This window comes from Mesoplodon densirostris, chromosome 2, assembly GCF_025265405.1.
Source record: "Mesoplodon densirostris isolate mMesDen1 chromosome 2, mMesDen1 primary haplotype, whole genome shotgun sequence".
Lineage (NCBI taxonomy): Eukaryota > Metazoa > Chordata > Mammalia > Artiodactyla > Ziphiidae > Mesoplodon > Mesoplodon densirostris.
The window spans coordinates 178,298,772-178,312,595 of NC_082662.1; the positions used below are offsets into that span (position 1 = coordinate 178,298,772).

General features: G+C 40.1%; 1 protein-coding gene across 1 annotated transcript in view; it reads left to right on the plus strand.

Moving 5' to 3' along the window:
• Positions 1-13,824, plus strand: part of ESRRG (estrogen related receptor gamma) — a 217,691-nt gene that overhangs the window by 40,438 nt on the left and 163,429 nt on the right. Inside the window, exon 2 of the mRNA XM_060088663.1 lies at positions 2,509-2,924. Within this exon, the coding sequence (XP_059944646.1) occupies positions 2,509-2,924 (416 nt within the window). The remainder of the gene's footprint in view (positions 1-2,508; positions 2,925-13,824) is intronic.

The window sequence follows — 13,824 nt, forward strand, 5'->3', positions numbered from 1 at the left end:
CAAAGTCTTCCCTGACCGCTTGAACTTTCTGAATTTTCTTGCTTCCATCCAGATTATTGCAGAGTTAGGGGCTGAGATTTTCGAGGAGACAGCTGGCTGGAGACACCCAGTTTTTCAAAGACCTTAACAACATGCATTTGACACATAAACATTTGGTGACTTTGCAAATAACCCTTCCATAAATAGGAGGGTGATTCCTGGCCTTGTTTCTCAGTCAAGAGTTCTGCACATTTTAGAAGTCCATGAGAAGAAGCCCGAGGGAAAGAAAATTGGGATAAAATTGAACAGAGACAATCCAAGAAAAGAGAGAGAGAGAAAAGAGGGCCCAGGGAAAGCGTGGTCTGTTTTGTGATCAAGCAGCTCAAAGCAACTCTCCTTGGGAAAAAGAAAAAATGATTAAGAAATGGTGCCTCGCAGGCAGATGGCGAAAGAGTTAATTGTCACGGCTGTGAGAAATTCAGTGCCAGAGAGAGGAAAGGGGAGCAACCGTGTTTTAGTACCCTAATAACTTCTAACTGTAGTCTAAGATCATAATGTATGTGCGAGCAGTCCAGTAATTATAAGGTAATAAGTGAAGTGGTAGAGTAAGTGCTTTAAATTAAAAGGAATTTGCAGGGCTGCTGTAAGTCAGTGCCGACCCGCTTTCTTTCAAACGTTGACTTGAGGAAAAGTGCTTAGCCCAGGGTGCAAGCTGGGAGACAAGGAGAGCGATCTATTAATTACAGAGCTCATTAACAGTGACGGGGACAAGGCAGCAGATGCGGGAGGGAGCGGACGCCTGGTTCAGGCTGGAGGGGGCTATTTTTTTCTTTCACTAGCTCTTGACGAAAGGACAACACAGTGGGTGGGCGAAAGCAAGAAGATATTTTTGTGGATTTCTCCTTCCTGTTTGCTTTCTTCACATCCTGCGTTTGCTTTACTTTAGAAAGCAGCACAAAACTTCCAATGGGAAATCTGCTAGGTAAGAGGCAAATTCTTGCTCCGGATGCTTTGCTTTTGAGACCGCCTTCTCGGAACCGTTCAGTGAACATTCGCTGATAGGAAATAACCATATTTTTCTTCGTTTGAAAGTAACAGAACAGTGGGGGAAGGGGGCACCCGGAGGAGAGCATGAAATTTGTGCAGTGATAAAATATCATTAGATTTATAGTGAAAGAGATAATTGCATCCCTTCCGTTATCCTGTGACTACTTCCCCAAATTTGAGTGAATGACCTTTACCCTGTGGGATTCCCATAAATCAACTTTGCACTGGGAAGCAGTTATCTAAGTTTGTTTCTCAACTGTCACCTCTTGTTTCTGTAGTGGGCTCTCAGAAGGCTCCTAGAGACTTTGCTAAAAGGGGTTTTGCACTATGGCAAACCGGAAAGAAAATAAGACCAATTATATCTTTTCATCTAATTACCTCTTCAGAAATTTAATCACTTACGGGTCTGACAAAGTGAGAGGGGCAGTCTGTTTCTTCTAGATAAGAGAGAGAGTTTGTTAGATGCTTCATCATATTTCCTTTTAGGAGGTATGATGTTAAAAGCCCAAAGGAAGGGGAGAAAAAGAGACCATCGCAAATCTCATTTTTTCAGGGCAAAATTTGATACATCCTTACTTTGCTGAATATGAAATATCAGGTTTATGGATTCGCAGGTATACTGAAGGCTCAAATGGCTTTTAGTGATTCCTCTCTTCAACAGTGGCAAATCGCACATGCAGACACGGACACATGTAAACACATGTACATATTTATTAATCAATGCTGGTGATCATTTCACTGTTTTGTGGGCTCTAGGAAATAATCCTTAAATATTGGCTAGCATTTTATCCTTGATGTCTTTCTGTATCGCTAAATGTCTAGGAAATAGAGCAATTTAATTAAAGAGGCAACGTGATTGAGGATATATTCCCTATGTGTCTTAGATCAATAAAAGACACAGTTATGCTTATGGAAGCGTGCTGACAAACAGTAATTACAGAGCTGAGGAATCGTCTGTTCCGTCTTGACAATAAAAGTTTAGTTCTGCTCATAACAAAATGACTGCAACGTCAGAAAACGGAAGAGAAAAGTAGAGTGAGGATACGGGTAATTTTAGAAGTGATACGGACTTTGCAAATTACTCCTCTTCTGTGGATAAATTTAGAATCTAGAGAGTTGATTTAGATATTGACAGTGGGTCTCCAAGAGAAAGGTAAAATGAAAGGAACTGGATCAGTTAGAGCCTTTGTTTATGGCCTGTCTGGGCACTTTGATGTAACCCTGTCACGCCCTTATGCTGATTACCTTGTTGTAGAACAAGAGATATTGACTAGAGAATGAAGTGTAGTCTCTAGTTCTTAGACAGCACTTTCAAAGAGCGATGTCTTTAACGTATGAATTCTTCTCTCTTTTTTTTTTCTCCTCTCGATCTTTTTTTGCACTTTATTTTTTCACCTTCTCTTTGTTTCTACCTCTTTTGGTATCTGTGTTTGACACTCTCTCTCCTGTTTCTCTCTCTGTTTGCACCTCCCTAAACCTCAGGCTTCTCTGCAGAATGTCAAACAAAGATCGACACATTGATTCCAGCTGTTCGTCCTTCATCAAGACGGAACCCTCCAGCCCAGCCTCCCTGACGGACAGCATCAACCACCACAGCCCAGGTGGCTCTTCAGACGCCAGTGGGAGCTACAGTTCAACCATGAATGGCCATCAGAACGGACTTGACTCGCCACCTCTCTACCCTTCTGCTCCTATCCTAGGAGGTAGTGGGCCTGTCCGGAAACTGTACGATGACTGCTCCAGCACCATTGTTGAAGATCCCCAGACCAAGTGCGAATACATGCTCAACTCGATGCCCAAGAGACTGTGTTTAGTGTGCGGTGACATCGCGTCTGGGTACCACTATGGGGTAGCATCCTGTGAAGCCTGCAAGGCATTCTTCAAGAGGACGATTCAAGGTGAGTGGGGGTTGCACCTGGTGTTACCCACCCTCCTCCAGCCTCATGTGATGGTTGGTTGGTTGGTTTTCATGGTTCTGGTCCTTGTGAGTCAAGTTGTACATTCTTCATTCTATCTTGAGTACAAACTAGAAATAAGTTAAAATTGAGAGTGGAGGATTTGTAGAATAGACTCCACCCCCCACCCCCGTATGCTCCCTATCAATTCCACATTTACTATCAAGCTCTAAAGATGGAATGATAATAAGCTATGGGTGGAGTTTAAAAGAGCACAGCTGTGATTAGAGTAGTGGGGGTCTGGATAGCAACTGAACCAATGCGCACTGGATAAATAGTGCTTTTTTACCTCTTCTGTTCTTCGTATAGCTAAAATGATAAATGTTTTAGACCGGTGGTTTTCAAACGAGAGTGTGCATCAAACTCGCCTGGAGAGCTGGTGAAAATGCAGATCACCCACTCCCAGGGCTTCTGATTCATTACATCTGTCTCAGGTAGGGGGTCTGAAAATTTATATTTCTAACAAATTTTCAGATGATGCTGATGTTGCTGGTTCAGGAACTACACTTTTGAGAATCACTTCTCTAAACAAATTTAATTTTCTACGCTCTCCCTTCTTTTCCTGTGGTTGGATGTACTTTCCCCACCTTTTTGATAAATTTGTATGAAAAAGCTTCCAAACTGTACCAAAATATAAAATATGCCTCCAACGTATGTAAGACATACCCAAACCTTTACAGATCTCCGGATTTATAAATAACAATATTATTTCCCACCGAAAAATGTAGGAAAACATGACTAAAATTTGTATGTGACCCTTTAAACTAGGAATCCACAAACACAAAACTCAGCTCCTTTTCAAAGCTATAGATCTATATCTTCCCGAAAATTATTTTTCACTTGTTTAGATCCTTTGTGATACACTTTTGAAGAAAATAGAGGAAGGAAAGGATCATTGTTTATTGAGGATCCCCAGCACACCCGTGATTCTATTCTGGTCTGCTCCGTGGTTTACAAAGTGTTTCTTCTGGGAATGTCCTGGCGGTCCAGTGGTTAGGACTCCACGCTTTCACTGCTGAGGGACCAGGTTCACTCTCTAGTTGGGGAACTGAGATTCCACAAACCACGTAGCATGGCCAAAACAAAAAGACCCAAAATGTATCTTCTTAACCAGTTATAGATACAAGTGCGTTTTCCCTCATGTCAGTGGTTCTCAACCTTGCAGGCTCACTGGAGTCACCTGGAGACATAAAAAAATTACTGATGCCTAGGCTCATACCCCCAAATTCAGAATTAATTGGCCTTGGGTGCAGCCAGGGCAAGCGGGGATTTATGAAAGCTTCCTAGTTAATGCTTCATCTAAAGCCGAGGTTAAGAACCACTGCACTCTACTGTGCTGTGTTCTGTGACAGTGCTTCTGAAAGTGTGGCAGCTATCAGCATCACCAGGGAATTTGTTAGAAATGCAGATTCCCATCCTTCATCCCAGATTACCTCCGTCAGAATCCCTGGGGGAGGGCCCAGCAATTTGTGCTTTGTGAAGCCCTCCGGGTGACTCTGATGCTCCCCCGAGTTTGAGAACCACAGCTCTATTACCGTGTTGCTGCTGATTTACCGCTGACAACTCTTCTTTGTCATCTACTGGTCCCTTGTTGGACATAACTGAAATCAGTTTAATAATTGGGTGACATGCTTACTGGTTTTTAAAGTGCAAAGGAGATGATGTTTGTTAAACTCTAATCCTTCTAAATGTTTTAACAAAAGGTGATTCTGAACCCCTTTATGAGCACAGGGAATAATCTTCTACCCTTTCCTTTTAAGAGCATGTGGGCGGGCAAGTCTTTTCACCCAGTAGCACTGAAGATTATAGTGATTGTCCTTAGTGGAACAGGTGGTACCATCTCCCATTGCTTTTGTGCTATCTATTACATAATCACTTCCTTGATGTATGGCTGATGAATACACAGTTAAAGAGTTAAAGTGCACAGTTGTTCAAGATATCATAACTCTTACATAATAGAGTGGATCTATCAGCCTAATCTTTTCACGGCCTTTCATAGTTTTAACAGAAGAACACAAGCCAAGTTAGTGTGGAGTATGTATGAATTACCTAAATATTTTAATAGCTGCATCTTCATATTTAATGGATCATAATAGCCATATTTTAGTAGCATTTTCTTACAAAAATCCTTCATCCACTGGATCTTTATTTTCTTTCTTCTCATTTATAAACTGAAGGCATTAATACCTTCCTCAAGGAATGCTTCTGGATAAAGTGAAATACAAAATCACATGTAAAGTGAGTAAATAAAAACAATGATGATCTGTATGGGAAGCTTCCTATCACTTCGGGGCATTTGAAAGTATCTCTTCAGCCTACTTACTAGATTGCAAAACTTGAGAATGAAAACACACTTCAAATCTTTGGGTTCTTACCAGCCATTGTCCAACAGTACTAGAATATGGATGCTACAGAGCATCTCAAACTTAAACTGTTAGTAATTTGATTTTGTTAACTCAGTTTACACAGCTCGGGGTCTAACGACACAAAGATAAGGGAGTGTTTGGGGATAAATTAACAAATACTGTGTACACTGGTATAAGCAAAATGGTCTCAATGTGAAAATCACTCCCATTTACTCAACAAATATTGACTAAAAACCTACTGTGGGCCTGGCACTGTGCTGGCCTGAGTTTCAGCTTAGCAACACTTTACGAAAGCTTGGTTCCCAAAGGTTTGTGGATTGCAGTGAATTCCTCCTATAAATGTCTCCTGCTTTGAGGGAATACCAAAGTTTTTTGTTTTGGGAGGTGGGGATTGAAGCAACGTGGTTCTCAGTATGTTTTCCAAAGATAGGACAACTATGTGAAAACATTTCCTGACAGTTGTTTAAAAAAAAAAAAAAGAAAGAAATCCTATCGCTTAGCTATTAATAGCCATGCAATAGTTACTTACCGAGCGATCCCTGGAATAGAACAATTGGGCTTCTATTGCTGATTCTTCCTTAGGATGCTGAAATGCTACCAAAAGCTTCACAGGGTGAACCACAGGGTGATTCTTGGCATTGATGTATAGTGCTCAGTTCTACTCCATATTGGAGACAGCAACTTTCAAGGGTTTTGAGCAGCAGACAGACATGTCACTGTCCAGAGTAGCACTCTGGCTGTGCTTGTAGCTGGCAGCTGGGTGGTACTCCTGCTGCCCTGCTACCCTGCTAGCTACATCAGCAGGCATTGCACCGTGGTGCTCACTTAGCCCCAAAAAGGCAGTGAGGCAAATAAAGGGATTAAATTGTGAAAGTGTAATGTAATAATTAGGGTGGTAATTGTAAGGGAGATTGGAACAGCCCCTCCTTCCTCTGGCCAACTAGTGATAGCGATTCAACTCGGAAGATGTTGAAAGTGGCTGAATCTGTTGCATCATCACAGATGCTTAGTCTGATGTGGAAGGGACCATAGAATCCATTCTTATGCCTTGAGGCAGCATTGCAGCCAAACTCTCCTTGACCTATGGTAGTCTTTCCCTTCCCTCCCTTAAAGCTCTCCCGCAGAATGAGAAAGGATTATGCAACTGCCCTTAAGAACAAGTCTTTCCACCATCTCATGGCCCCTATGGCCAAGAGGGTAAGTGTGGCTTCCTGGTTCTGCTCTCATTGACTTGGCTAAGGGACATATATATTCAAAGCCAGAGTCATGGGAATATTTCCTCTTTAGAATTTTTATTTCTTGTTATAATAATTTAGGATTGGTTATCCAATATGTAATACATTTTAATAGTTGGACAAAATACTTCTTAAATTTAGAGCCAAAAGAACATATATCCAGAGCACCTCTTGAGAAAAGTAATGAGAATTGTTCTTTTCAAAGCTGAATGTGATATTCCAGTTGCGAAAGGCAATTAATCATAAATTTCAGTGAAAGTCAACCAGAAAGGCATATTTTATTTATTGACTGTTTCTAAGTTGTCATTGGAAAACTATTGAATTAGGTCAACACTTAGGTAATAGGCAAAATTTTGGAAGGTTTTAGTTTGCTTTTTTCTTTCTTTTTTTTTCTGACCAAAAACTTCTTAGAGGATTTTGACTGTTCTATCATCCCACAGGGTTACAATGGCAGCAATGATTTCATTGTCGTTTTCTAGGCTTATTAATTTTTGTGTGTGATATCGTTATTCTGATTTTTTTTTCTAATTCTAGTTTGGCCTTAATTCATAAATGAGTGGGAACTTCTGTGGGGGTTTTTTTTTGGTACCTTCTCATTAAGAGTTTTCCCTGGATTCTTGTTAAGGAGGTAAGAGAAGGAAAATATCTTTATATCCCCCCAAAGTCAATATATGTTTCATTATTTAATTCACAAAACACTAACCCCCTGAAGTTTTTATGTCTATATAAGAATATGGAAAATAAATTGTATATATTTATTAATATAACCATTTCAACCATTCATTCTTGTGCAAGAAATATGGCATTCCCCCCTCTTTTAAAAAGAGGATATTATATATTTTTAAAATAGGGGATTTTTTTTTAAGATATTCATTCTAGCATGGGTTTTGGATTCATATAAAACCAGGTCCAAGTCTTAGCCACTTACCTGCTGAGAGGCCATAACTTCTCTGTGCCTCCCTTCCCCAGGTGGTAAGGATTAAATGAAAAGACTATCAAAGCATCTGGCCCATAGTAAGGGCTCAATAATTGATTGACTCTGGTTGATATTGGCAGTATGACTGGGCTATTCAAGCATTGGGTGGTTCAAATACTCTAGGACAAATAGATGTCTTTGATGCTAAAGTAGAAGGACCTGTGAGCTTCTCAGCTCACAGCTACCCCACTTTTGCTCTGATAATAAACTTTCTCTCCCTGTAGCCATTTTTCACAACAGTGCCCTTTTATATTAGAAGGCATTTAGGTGGGCCGATTGGAAATTTGATTGGTTTTATATAGTTTGTTTTGTTTTGTTTTTTGACTGTGCTGCTCGGCTGGTGGGATCTTAATTCCCTGGCCAGGGATTGAACTCAGGCCCTCGGCAGTGAAAGCACCAAGTCCTAACCACTGGCCCACCAGGGAATTCCCCTGGTTTTATGTAGTTTTATGGTGATCAATTAATTTTTTTTTCTGTGACTGTGGATGAGAAATTAGGTAAATTAGAAAGGGAACCTGAATCTTATCACTTGAGTAAAATATCCTAATTAAGCTTTGAATGTGGGATTCAGGAAATAAAAAAGTAGAATGTCTTTGCAGCATGAAATCTAGGAGTGACCATCATGAGAACCAAGTCCACTGCCGGTGTTCATGGGACCTGACACAGTGTACAGCCACATATTGTGTATGTAAATATGTAAGCGTTCGTAAATTAAGATAACAAACTGCTAAGTCAGATATCTGTTCTCTTATTTGACAAATGTGCCTTCACAACGGCCTGGGAGGCTAGCTTGGCATTTTTAATTCTTAGACTCCTAGGAGTTTTGTGTCAGAAAGAGGCAGTAGAAAGAGAGCCAGCTTTTAGCTTGCAGCCCAGCCCATTTCTCTTCCTTCCCCTCTGCCTTCCATCATGTCTGGTACATAGTGTGGACTCCCCTGCCCCCATGTCCAAGACCCATCCACTCCTTCCTAACAGCTGCACCTTGACCACACACAGGCCTTGTAATGTGCACTCCGGCACTGCGGTCCAGCCCAGGCCATCTTCCAGAGGAGCGACCCAGGGGAGAGGGCCACGTAGGTCCCGGAACGGGGTTTGTAGGGGTTTATCCTGGGAATTCGGGAGTCCCAGGTACTGGGGATCATGCAGTACAAGGGGGGCTTGTCTCCTTAGCCTGTGGAAGGGCTTGCACCATGATACTTTCTAAAGCCCAGGGCTTTCAGGTGGGGGGCCCTCCTAGTCTGAGTCTAAAGGTGACACTGATAAGAGCCTAAATCTCACCATAAACCTAGGGCATTAAGAGGAGGAAGGGATATGCTAAAGGTGAATGGGCACAGTCTGTGGGTCTCCTGTTTTCCACCCTGAATTGTTGACTCCTTCCTGAAGTAGACAGCTTAGTCCTAGAGGACCTTTCCTGGATGTAGCATTTTCTTTGCCATCACGTGCTATTTTAGTCTCAGAATAGAATATTTGCAGCACTGGCGGAAATAACTTACAAATTGAGTGTCTTTACATCATATGAACCTTAGCAAGGAAAATAATAAGGTATTATTTGTTTAACTTAAATAGTATTTAGAGAAAATAACTCTCCCGGTTTGTACGTAGCATCTTTAAAACGATTAAGTTCTAAAATTAAAATCCAAAATAATATGGAATTGTCTAAATTGACTTAACGAATCTCAGTGATTATCAGTTTGGATGCAGTATTAAATTAAATATTGAGGTGATATTTTCAAAAGAAATATTGTCTAAACCTCATTTGCTTTAACTCTGAGCTTGCTTTTGTTATGTTTAATTGACTTTTCCACTTTTCCTTGCATATGATGCCAATTTTGTCTGAGTTTTTGAAATGCATGAATGTTGCCAAGTTATCAATGAGAAATATTATTCTCCTGCTATTTTAATTGTTAGCTTCAGTGTTTATTTTAATAGTAAAATTTAGTATTGCAGACTTTCTTTGTGGGTAAAGAATATGTATTATGCGAATTGATATTTTAGGAAACAGTACAGTTTACAGTTTGATCTCTCTGAGTTTTGACTTAGTGGACCCACTTCTCAGGATAAGTGAGTAGTGATTGCCTTTTCATGGTTTGTTCTGACTTTTAGGAATTGGCCTAACTTGTCATCACTTCTCAGGTTGTTGAAGAGCTAATGGTAACAAAATTCTTCTATAAAGGACCAGAGAGTAAAACAGATAGTAAATATCTTAGGATCTGTAGGTCACATGCCTTCTCTGTCATGTACTCAATTTTGCTTTTTTTTATTTTTTAAGCTTTTAAGAATATAAAAACCACTCTGAGCTTGAGGTCATACCAAAACAAACCCAGGGCTAGATTTGAAGGCTGGCCCTAGTTTGGGTAGCTGCTAGACTAAAACACCCTCACTTCATCTTCCTTGTAGGCAACAATGACTGCCAGGATTTTCATATCAGAGGACTTTCTGGACAGCTTTGCATGCATATCATTTATTTAAATTGAAAGCAAGGTCTCTATCGTGATGATTTTTTTTAGCCTATTGTCTCAGTTTTCAGAATACTTTTTTTCCAGGAATTAGAATTTTCTAGCCTCTTTTCACTGTTCACTATGGCATACACATGTGTGTATCAGCCAGCTAATCAGAAAACAGAATCAATGTAAATGAAAATAAAGTAACATTTAGAGTCACTGACAAAATTTTGGATCTTGGTTGTATAAAATAAGAGTGATTAATTTTCAGAGATTAAATTGCATGGTTGGTCTTTGATCAGGGAAAAGAAAAGAGAAGAAAATTTAATGATTCCCACTATTTTTTTTTTGTCCTTCAGATGTTAGGAACTCACATTGGCAACACCGGCGTCTCTTGTATCATTTACATGTTTATTAAACACATTGCATTATGTTACTGTATTTTGAAAGTCATTTAAAATCAACATATTTTAACTTCCTGAGAGGGCATATTGTCCAGTTGGGTGACAGTAGATAGGAAGCTGTCCCATGTAAGGGGTATATGCCAATGGCATTCAAGGAGGAAAAGAATTTGCAATGAAACTTTTTTACGCCATGGTAAAAGGTCCAACTGTAGTTCACTGTCAAATTAGTGAGATTGGATAATTAGTCAAGTTAAGCAGACACAATTCACTTTCCTAAGCAATATATTTGCAAAACGAGTGACCCTCTCTTCTACTGTCATGTCACAGTGGTTGGGAAGAAATTATAGTATGCATTTTATGATCCTATGGTAAATGATATTGCATTTATTTTTATTTATTAAAAAAAAAGATGTAGGGCTTCCCTGGTGGCGCAGTGGTTGAGAGTCCGCCTGCCCATGCAGGGGACACGGGTTCGTGCCCCGGTCTGGGAAGATCCCACATGCTGCGGAGCGGTTGGGCCCGTGAGCCATGGCCGCGGAGCCTGCGCGTCTGGAGCCTGTGCTCTGCAACGGGAGAGGCCACGACAGTGAGAGGCCCGTGTACCGCAAAAAAAAAAAAAAAAAAAAAAAAAAAAAAGATGTAGTAGGGCTTCCCTGGTGGCGCAGTGGTTGAGAGTCCACCTGCCGATGCAGGGGACACGGGTTCATGCCCCGGTCCAGGAGGATCCCACGTGCCGCAGGGCGGCTGGGCCCGTGAGCCATGGCCGCTGAGCCTGCGCATCCGGAGCCTGTGCTCCGCAATGGGAGAGGCCACAACAGTGAGAGGCCCGCATACCGCAAAAAATAAAAAATAAAAAATAACTTAATTAATAAAAAAAAGATGTAGTAGTGATATCACTACTTCTTAAAAGTGCAATAGTTACAATTAATAAAAGGACAAGTTTGTTAGTAATTTTTTTAAACTTAGTTCTATTTTCACACTTTAACTAAATTTCTAATATATCTGTAATATTAGTATATTCTCCATTGACTCTACTCTGATACGGCCTACGTTATAGAATCAAAAAAAAATAAGAATGTTATTCTGGATTTTCTTTACATATGCATACTTAAGAGGCTATGCTCTCTTTTTGTAAACTTTTTTTTTCTTAAAAAAACCCCTCTGTACTCAGAAAATAAAATCCATTTCCCATGGTTCACCTGAGCCAGTGTCCTCAGAAGTAGCAGCCAGGAAGGAAAGGGGCTCCCAGGTGCTGATTGTAGGTGGAGCTGGCATGAGAACTGGTGCCCTCTGTGGTTCCAGTGTCCTGATCCACCTGTGCCGTCCATACTTACCTGTTTCTGATAAAGTCACTTTCTTACGGGAAAGGAAGCACATGCATTGCCATTTCCTCCAGGGAATTTTGTTGGCGAGTAATTCCCTTTTCCTAGTCTGCCCCAGCCTACCACTGGTCCAATCCACAACCTCTCCCAGCACTCCACACCAGTTCTTCCAGCAAGTCACTGGTGAGAAGGAAGTTTGTGTTATTTACATGCTCAGGTCAGAAGGACTTCATGGATCAGTTCCAATTCTTTAAAAACCCCATTTACTTTCTTATCTGTTAGCTAGGTGGATTTTTGCATCTGTGATGGGACTTCTTAGGTAGTAGGGTGTGGCTGATACTTTGCCTACAGACAACTGGACTTGCACCCAGGTCACCCTAGTATTATCTGATGACTGTTTTGATGAAGAGGCTGGAGGCTGTTCTTTGATGACAAGATGAACTCCCAAGAAAAGGTATCAGTACCTCTCTTAACATTCTAATAGCTTCCATTCTTTCCTCTTGGTTCTCCCTCACTCAGAACCAAGCCCTGACAAATAATGCTGTTTCGTTCAGAGAATAACCAATAAATTACATTGTTAGAATGGCCTCCGTCTACACAGCATCATATTAAATGCTTGAGCACAAATAGTAGGAAAGATACGTTGTACTTCATATTTTTCAAAGTGCATGCTTTAATATATGTTAAAGTGATTACATGATAAGATCCTTCTTCCCAAAAATTCAGAATTGGTTCTGGCTGAATCCAGTTAGGATACACTAAAATGTTCACCCTAAAGGTAGGAAAGAAAACAAAAAAAATGAGTGATGAGGGTTCTGCTGTCTGAAGTTCCTACTGATGCGAATGTGGGTCACTTTTTTGGGTAATCAGTTGCAGGAGTATATGTCTCAATATGATTTGAGTCCTGAGGATTTGTTACTTGTTAGAATTCAGGTTTTGGAAGCTGTGAAACAGGTTGTGAGGAATGGCAGGGTGGCGTTCAGTGGCATGAGTCAGAATTTTTTTTCTTTACTGGTAAAGCCCAAGGCAGTGATTCATTTTTTCTGATATATTACTTGATAAATTTAGATAACATCATAGAAGTGATAAAGTATACACAGGGCATTAATTAAGTTTCTTTTGAAGTTGCTTTAAGTTGTTGGGATTCAACAGGCCTGGTCATTGGAGTTCTCTTATTACACCATTTCAGAAGTTTTACCTGAAAGCAAAATTAGGTAATGGATGCTGGTAAAGTATTCTGGTTTATATGAAAAGTAAGTATAAGTTATATGTAAAAGAAATGATGTTCCAACATATTTTTTATTTATTTTATTTTTTCACATCTTTTACTTTTTTTATTTTGGCCGCACCATGTGGCACGTGGGATCTTAGTTCCCCGACCAGGGATCGAACCTCCACGTCCCCAGCATTGGAAGCGTGGAGTCTTAACCACTGGACTACCAGGGAAGTCCAATTCATTTTATTTTTTATTGTGGTAAAAAGCATAACATAAAATGCACATAACATATAAGTTAAAATTTTCCATTGTAACCATTTTTAAGGGTACAATGCCTTAGTGCTAACTATATGCATATTATTGTACAACAGATCTTCAACATTATCTCATCTTGAAGAAATGAAACTCTATACCAATTAAATAACAACTCCCCATCGTCCACTTCCCCCAACCCCTGGTAATCACCATTCTCCTTTCTGTTTCTATGAGTTTACCTACTTTAGTACCCCCTATAAGCAGAATCATGTAGTATTTGTGTTTTTGTGACTGGCCTGTTTCACTTAGCATACTGTCCTCAGTTCATCTATGTTGTAGTATATGTCAGGATTTCCTTTTTTTTCACAGCTGAATAATATTCCATTATATGTATAGATGTATACATCACATTTCCTTTTTCCATTCATTCATCAACGGACATTAGGTTGTTTCTGCCTCTTGGTTATTGTGACTAATGCTGCAATAAGCATGGGTGTACAAATATCTCTTTGAGGTCCTGCTTTCAATTTTTTGGATAAAATACCCAGAGGTGGGATTACTGGATCATATGGCAGTTCTATTTTTAATTTTTTGAGGACCTTCCATATTGTTTTCTATAGAGGCTGCA